This window comes from Ochotona curzoniae, unplaced genomic scaffold (assembly GCF_017591425.1).
Source record: "Ochotona curzoniae isolate NIBS_2020 unplaced genomic scaffold, NIBS_Ocur_1.0 scaffold_1037, whole genome shotgun sequence".
In the NCBI taxonomy this organism is placed as follows: Eukaryota; Metazoa; Chordata; class Mammalia; order Lagomorpha; family Ochotonidae; genus Ochotona; species Ochotona curzoniae.
In genome coordinates this window covers 32,597,210-32,605,655 of record NW_024467083.1, presented here as the reverse complement: position 1 = coordinate 32,605,655, position 8,446 = coordinate 32,597,210, and the positions used below count along the sequence as shown (strand labels likewise).

Below are 8,446 nucleotides of genomic sequence, written 5' to 3'. Positions count from 1 at the left end.
CCCCCCGAGCTGCGGCCCCGCTCCCCCCGGGGCCTCGGCCCGCTACTTTGTGTCAGTTTCGGCCACGGCGGGGCGGAAGTGACGGAGATGGCGGCAGAGGGCGGGGGGCGGGAGGGGGTTTCGGGGAGGGATGAGGGGAGCGCCGCCATGTTTGTGCGGGGCATGGGGAGGGTCCCCGCCGGCCCACGGCGAGCGCCCGGGCCCCGGCAGGCTGCCCTCGCAGCCGGCCCGCCGCTGAAAGGAACCATTCACGAGGCCAGGTAGCGCCGAGATGTTCTTTTTAATTTGGAGGAAAGGGTGTGGAAGGACTAGCGCGTTCCGCGGGGAGGGCGTGAGGGCTGGGGAGGCGGTGAACGACGCGAATTTTCCTCGGAAGCGGTTTCCCTCTCAGTCCCATGCTCACGCCTCTCGGGGCCTCCGCCGCCCAGTTTCCTTCGCCTTCTCTCCCTTGGGCATCTCGGTGGCTTGCTCCCGGAACGACACAGCCCCGAAACGTCTAGGTAGTGAGTTGTGCCTCAGTTTCTCTGACCCAGCCGGCTCTGCGCCCCTGGAGTGGAGGCAGGCGCCTCACGGCCTTTGGGGGCGGTGGAGTGTAGGGAAGGACCCCGCCGGGAGGGTGGGTGGCGGCCGGGGTTTGGAGAGCCGGGGGTGCAGTTGGCCCCAGGCTGCTGAGGGAAGCGCCCCCACGGCTCTCATGGCCGGCACCCCCACCCCGGGGCTGCTGGCACCTGCCTTGCCGGGGCACCACCTGGGGCGAGGAGTAAAGAGTCCCCCGACCTAGTTAGCCCAAGTCCGAGCATCCTTCCGGGTTGAGAGGCAAGGGCTCCCTAGATGGATGCGGCAGAGAAGCCGGTGTACTGCCACACACAGAGGAGATATCCGTCTGGCTGGCGGGCCTGCCCAGTGTCTGTCGCCACAGAGGCCGCTGGGGATGTGAGGGCTGCCACGATCACAGCTTACACTCCAGCGTCTGGGCTGGGACTTTGTGTGGAGCAGGCTTGGCATCCTTAGCCGGCTCCGAGTCCTCAGGATGGTGCAAAGATACCAGCAGATAGTACACAGCCGTGCCAAGGATGGCACCCACCATAGGGGCCACCACGGGCACCCACCACCAGCCGTTGCCAGCACTGCCATGGAAGGACAAGGGGGAGATATAAGGGGTGGCTCCCTTCACCCGCCTCTCCCCCGGGGAAGCAGTAAGCAGTTGGAGCTCCTGAGGAAGAGAAGATGTTGACACTGAAGTATAGCATTGAAGGAGCGACTCTGAGGAGGGCTAGGGCAGGCTGCCAGCCTTCTCTGACTTGACCTGTTCTGCTGATGAGGTCACTACAAGTCAAAGAGAGACTGTGACAGACCCAAGAACACAAACTCTGTGCCTTAGTATTTTGCTGAAAAGGGCAGGCAAGGCAAGGGGGAAGGGGAGTGTGGTGTGTACAGAAGGGCCTATGCTAAGAGACCAGGAGAGGTAGGAGAAGAGAGCTAGGGACTCGGACACAGAGCCACTAGCAGAGGGAGGTCAGTGGAACACAGCTGCGGCAGAAGAGGCCTTGTCTCACCTGAAAACTTCAGGGCCCCAGCCAGCCACGTAGGTGAAGAGCCTTGGGCCCAGGTCCCGGGCGGGGTTGAGTGGGTAGCCGCAATTGGCACCCAAGGATAATCCAATGCCCAAGACCAGCATCCCCACCACCACGGGTTCCAGACCGGCAGGCACTGGCTTGTTTCGTTTGTCCAAGATGGCCAAGAGCCCCACAATCAGGACGCTGGTACCCAGAACCTTGTGTTGGCAGAAGCAGGGGGAATCCACGTCATCTGGCTTTGTCCCACGGACTTGGGGGATGGGGGCACGTGCCAAGACATATCCCACCTCATGTCCCACACACAGCTAAAACAGTAGGCTGAGGTTTCAGGGGACAGGACAAAGGTCTCCTCGCTCACACCCACCTGGTCCAGGAAGCCGTTGTTCAGGGACAGATAGGAGGCAGGATAAGTCGCAAAGATGGAGGCTGTCTCCCTAAGGCCAGTCACCGTCAAGTTCCCACCTGTATAGTTCTGTAGGGCATCTTCAGGGGAGAGGGACACCCAGGCTGCCATCTTTGCTCATGCAGAGCTACTCCAAAGCACCCCAACCCACACACAGGTGCCCCCAGCCACATCCCCTCTGTTACCATAGTAAACCCAATAGGTGACTCCTGAGGCACAGAAAGCAGACAGCAGCTGCACAAAGATATAAATGGGCAGCTTGGCCCAGGGGAAGCGTCCCAGGAGGCACATGGACAAGGAGAAGGCTGGATTCAGGTGGGCCCCTGCAAGGGACAAGAAAGCATATCAGCATCCATTAAGTGGCGTTGCCAGGAGCAGTCACCAGGCAACGCCGCTGCTCCTTCCCAGGACGCTGAAGGAGGCAGTAGTACTCCCCTTCATACGCCCTCAGAAATGGGTGGCACAGGGGGTCTGCACCTGGGTCTGTCTGCCCTCCCCACTGCAGCACATTGTGGTCTGAGGCTGTAGCCAGAGATGCTGACACCCCGATTAGAGAACAGAGGGACCCGAAAGGGTTCCAGGTGTCTCACACAAAATGAGAGCTCTTACCTTCAATGTCCTGCAGTAGATTTCTGCCGAAGCGAACCAACGATTAGTGTGAGGAAGGGGAATGGAGAAAGATAGAAAGGGGAGGGGCTGGGTGAGGCCAAGAGCATATCTCAGTCCAGGGCACTGGTCAAGCTTGGGGAGATAATGTCCATGAGTCACCAGAGGATCTGCCTTTTGACCACCCTCACCAGACACCCACACTCACATAGCCTTTCTCCGCAGACCCTCCTCACCTGAGACGTTGCCACCCACATAGATGGCTATGATAACGGCCAGAGCGCCCCCCAGGAACATGGTGAAGAAGTTGCCTACTCTTTCTTCACTGGTCACAGCCTGGGCCACACTCCCCTGGGTGATGAGCTGTGGGGAAAGAAGTGAAGACCAAGGGAACCCAGGAGACCAACAGGAGAGCGGGCCAGAGCAGAGACAAAAGGCCGGCAGAGGAAGAAGAGAGGCAGAAAGATGAAAGGGTAAAGAAGTGGAAGAGGAAGGTGAAAGGAGGGAAGCAAGGGAAGAGATTAGTGTAGGGAGAGGGAAAAAAAAAGAGGAAAGGGGAGAGATTAGGAGGAAGGGGAAGGAGAAGTGATTGAAAATGGAAAAGAAAGGAGAAGCTGAGAGGAGACCGGGAGGAAGCAGAAACCTCTGCCCACCTCCCTTCTCCCACCCTTCCCCCATGACCCTGCATACCAGCAGCACAAATACACCCAGGAACTCTGCCAGACACTGGCGGGCCAGGAGGTTGTGGATCCGCAGGTAGCCCTTGACCTCCCCGAGGAGCCTAGAGAGGGCCATGGTGGGGACAGACACCCTGTTGCTGGAACTGCCACCTCTGTCTGCAGAGGTACACTACTACTGCACAGCTACTGCCTGCCCAGGAAAGATAAGAAAGAGACTTTAAAACCAATTAGCTCAGCTCCTAAACAGCAGCTAATAATGTTGGTTGGTACACGTGTGTGGGCTGTAGAGAATGGCCTTTTGGGCACGTGCAAGGACTAGAATGTCTGTGGGCATGCTGTGTGCAGAATCGGAGCCTGGAGTTTGCTCTGTGTCGTCTGTCCTTCATCCCCTTGCCTCACAGAGCTGGCCTCTGCCCATGGGACATGTTGAGGGAAGTACATGCTTCAGATAACAGTAGTTCTCTTGGTCCTGAAAAGCAGAACGGATCAATCCCACTCTGCTGATAAGAACACTGAGCCCCAGACTTCCCCCCCCACCCACCCCGACAACACACAAGATCACACAGTTGGATAAAAGCCAAGTGAGTGCAAATGCTGACCTTCGGAAAGTTCATTTGCCTCTCGCCTGCATCGTGAAGCCTTCTTCCAAACCTTGCGGAGGCTTGGAGAACTCAATAAACATCCGGAGGGACTGGCCTGAGGACCAGAGACTGGGAATGAAATTACTCAGCTCAGTGATGGTACTTCTTCATGCAGAGCCTCCCCATGCTTAGAGATTTCTGCATGTTACACAGCATGGGTGGAGCGGAGGACTTCCCACTTGTACTTAGCCTCATACAACCTCCTCTGGACAGGTACTGCCTCTACTCGGGAACATACAACCACAGCCTTCTTGTTCTAAGCTTCCGTCCAGTTAGAGTCCTTCAGCAAGGAAAGGAGAGCCCAAGAAAAACAGTGATGTGCAAAATGCAGCCCCTGCCATCCTACAGCTTGTGTTCTTGTGCTACTACGTAGAAACCAGCTGGAAGCTTGTTTTTCAAGCAGTCCACTCACAGGTAAGTGTTTTTGGACCGTGTTCAGGATGCTCCTTGGGGTGCTGACCTGTAACAGAGGGCCTGGCTTGGCTTCCGATGTCAGCTTCCTGCTCATGTGCACTCTGGGAGGCACCGGGTGGCGGATCAGGGACTGTGCCTGCTGTGTGAGTACCCATATTGATTTCCAGGCTTCTGGCTGGCCCAGTCCCAGCTATGACAGGCATTTGTGAGGTGAATCAGCAGATAGAAGACTCCATGTGTATGTGTTGTTCTGCATTGTATTTCTACACTTGATCTTAGCCAAAAGGCTGAGAAGCAAAGCATTGTATTTCAAATAAGAACAATTTGTTTAAATAACATATCTGATAGAGTTTACAAGGTTCTTGAGGACCAGGGCCGTGATATATCCTGCTCAGTGGGCTGCAACATAGTGTGGGCATATTTGTGGGCAATAGAAGTTGTTCACTGGGATCAGTGGCTCCCAGCTTCCCTCTTTAGACCCAGTCTTCTAGCTCTTGGGGGTTCACTGCTGATCTGACAGACAGTTGCCTCCTGTGGCCAGAAACTGCCTGACTCAAGTTCACATGACCAATGGAATTCATACCCAGGGACTGGCTGATACTCGGACGTGAGGGCCTGGCCACTCTGTCTTGTTTTGGGACAACCCGAAAGGGCCAGCCTAGTTCCAGATTTGTCAGTAGGGTGAGCTACAGCCTCTATTACATCTGTGTGTAAGATTTTCTCTTATGCCTGGTATTGATTTCCTCATTTCCTTGCTTGTGTGTCTGTTGATAAAGGTTGTGTTGTGGTAGGTGGAGTCTGGAGTGTTGGCTGCTGTGGTGCAGTTATCAAAGCTGTCAGGCAGGTGCAGGCCCTGTGGCTGAGTGGGTAAAGTCCCCATCAGACCTTCCAATCTAGTTCTCTGCTAATGGCCTGGGAAAATGGCAGAAGGTGGCCCAAGTCCTTGGGTTCCTGCACAGCCTAGAAGCTCCTGCTCTGGGTTTTGAACTAGCCCAACAAGGCCTGTGGGGCCATTTGGAGAGTGAACCAGTAGATGCAAGTTCTGTCTTCTCCTTCCTAATTCTGTCTTTCAAATATTTCTTTTTGAAGTTCTCAATAATTGGGATCAGCACAATGACTCACCTGGCTAATTGTCCACCTCCAAGTTCCAGCATCCCATACGGACACTGGTTCTTGTCCTAGCTGTTCCACTTCTAATCCAGTTCCTTGCTGATGGCCTGGGAAGCAGTGAAAAATGGTTCAAGTACTTGGGCACCTGCACCCACATGGGAGACCCAGAAGAAGTTCATGGTTCCTGGCTTTGGATTAGCTCAACTTCTGCTGTTGTGGCCTTTGAGAAGTGAATCAGCAGATTGAAGATCTTTCTCTCTTTCTCTCTTTAAAATCTGACTTTCAAATAAAAATAAATAACTCTTGAAAAAATGAAGTTCTCAGTAGTTTGGTAAAGGTCTTCAGGGTCTAATTCAGCTTTAGTAGTGCATGGAACTGGATACTGAATGCTGAATTCAGGAAGGTGGAACACAGGGTAGACAGGGAAGAATTTACTGATGTGGGAGCACTCTACTGTGACATGGATTTATTTATTTATTTTTACTTCTTTTTATTATCATTTTATGATACAGTTCCATAGGCCCTGGGATTTCCCCTATCTCCTCCCCAACTCCCTCCCGCCTCACTGAGTTTCCCTATATCATTACTGTAGTATACTTCTTCATACACAGTCAGATGTCCATAATTGTGGGCATGGACAATGGGAGAGAGTCCAGTATCCTATTGTCAAGATACAGTGAACAGTTTCATTGGGAGTCCATCTTTGGAAGTAGAGATGCATACTACATTATATCCTCACATCTGGATGTGTGTGAGTCTCCAATTCACAGTTACTGTATATCCCCTTAAATGAAAAGCCACAAAACAAAATCAACAACAGGAAGAAAAATAGAAATTTACAATGCCATATTTTAAATCACATGCTACTGGATATGTTAGTCCCCATTACACAGTTACTGTGCATCCTTTTAAATGAGAAGCCACAAAACAAAATCAACAACAGGAAGAAAAGAAGAAATTAACAACACAGTAAAGTTCAATAAGATGCTACTGAATGACTGAAGAAATGAAAAAGAAAAGAAAAAACTGATGCTTCTGTATGATCTGAGACATTGAATTTAATCAGAAGAAAGTGTTTTGAAGAGATGAAACTAACCAAAAAAAAAAAATCCATGAGATACAGTTTCCACTGATCTTTCTTTGTGAAATGTGTCTCCTGTAGGCAACAATTAGATGGGTTTTATTTTTTAATCCAGTATACTAATCTATGACGTTTGATTGATCAGTTTAAGCCATTTGCATTCAGGGTTAATACAAATAGGTGGTAATGTGGTTGTGTCATTTTAGCAATGAGTTGTTTATTGATTTAGTCTTCTGTTGTTATTTTACTGGGATGTTCTTCACATTTGCCTTTGGTTTTGGTGGGTGCTATTCCTTTTCTCTGTCAAGAGAACATCTTTAAGTATCATTTGTAGGGCAGGTTTGGAAGAGGCATATTCTTTTAACTTTTCTTTATTGTGGAAGAATTTTATTTCATTTTCAAAGACAAAGGAAAGTTTTGCTGGGTACGTTATCATGGGCTGACAATTTTTTGTTTTTAGAATCTGGAATATGTCACTTCATTCTCTTCTGGCCTAAGGAATTTCCTGTGAGAGGTCTCTGGTGAGTTTAATTGGCATTCCTTTGTATGTCAGTTGATTTTTTTCACGTGCACATTTAAGAATCTTTTCCTTACATTTGATTGAAGAGAGCTTGATTTATTTTTGTGTCTTGGTAAAGATCACTTTTCGTCAAGCCTGTTGGGAGTTCTGTGCCCTCCTGGATGTTGTTTCCCAATTCTGTCTCTAGATTAGGGAAATTTTCCCTTATTATTTCATTAAATACATTTGTAAACATAGCTTCTCTTTCTGCACCTTCTACGACTCCTGTAACTTTTTTTTAAAGATTTATTTATTTTTATTGTAAAGTCAGATATATACAGAGAGGAGGAGAGACAGAGAGGAAGATCTTCTGTCCGATGATTCACTCCCCAAGTGACCACAATGGTGGGGAGCTGACCTGATCTGAAGCCAGGAGCCAGGAACCTCTTCTGAATCTCCCATGCTGGTGCAGGGTCCCAAAGCTTTGGGCCAGCCTTGACTGCTTTCCCAGGCCACAAGCAGGGAGCTGGATGGGAAGTGGAGCTGCTGGGATTAGAACCTGTGCCCATATGGGATCCCAGTGCGTTCAAGGTGAGGACTTGAGCAGCTAGGCCACCACACTGGGCCCAAATCCCATAACTCTTATATTTGGGCTTTTAATAGTGTCTTTCAATTCTTGAATACTTTTTTTTGGAATGATCCAGCTCTGCTTCCAGCTTTTTGTTTGTTTCCCCCTGGTAACAGGAAATATCTTCTAATTTTTAGATTCTTCCTTCTGCCTCCTTCATTCTATTTTCTAGACTCTCCACTGTACTTTTAATTTGGTCCCTGTATTCTTCATTTCTGATATGTGAGCTTTCATTTGATTCATTTTCAGTGTAGCATATTCCTTAAATTCCTTGAACTCCTGCATTATGTGCTTCTCGTTGTTGACAAGAAGCTTTATAACCAGTGTTTTGAATTCTGTATCCCTCATTTTCTTGAGGTCTTCCTCAGTGAACTCTCATGTTGGCAAAGGGTTTTGCATCTTTGCAGGGGAGTCTTCAGTAATATTCATTGTGCCTCTGTCTCTTCTTTTGCTCTTGGTAATTGTACTTCTGGTTATCAGATTCTTCTCCTTGGGGCAGGTTTCTAAGCTGTGTCACCCACATGTATACAGTTCAGTTTTATTTATTGCAGTTGGTACATCCTCTTTGTTTGCAGTCACTTGAGCCACTCACTGCAGTGAATTTCAGATCTGGTTTCTTATGTTAGATTTCTGCCATTCTCCATAGCCCCAGCTCCTGGCTAACCAGTCTCTGCCTCATGTGATACCATGCTGAGGCTGTACCATTGTCTGTACAACATTTCTCCCACTTAGAGTTGGAACAGATCCCAGGATTAGGGAGACACCAGGTGTCCTATAGTTAGGTTGTTGGTGGTGCTGATCTTGCAG

At 50.0% G+C, this 8,446-nt stretch overlaps 1 protein-coding gene across 1 annotated transcript; it reads right to left on the bottom strand.

Annotated features, from left to right (window-relative positions):
• Positions 1-42: 42 nt before the first annotated feature.
• On the bottom strand, positions 43-3,455 carry AQP10 (aquaporin 10). Its single transcript, XM_040999366.1, has 7 exons — positions 3,277-3,455; positions 2,823-2,949; positions 2,166-2,303; positions 1,942-2,060; positions 1,557-1,774; positions 961-1,127; positions 43-338 (listed from the first exon to the last, which is right to left on the bottom strand). Exons 1-7 carry the CDS (start codon positions 3,379-3,381, stop codon positions 43-45), a joined length of 1,170 nt encoding a protein of 389 aa, XP_040855300.1. The 5' UTR covers positions 3,382-3,455.
• Between the last annotated feature and the right edge of the window lie 4,991 nt (positions 3,456-8,446).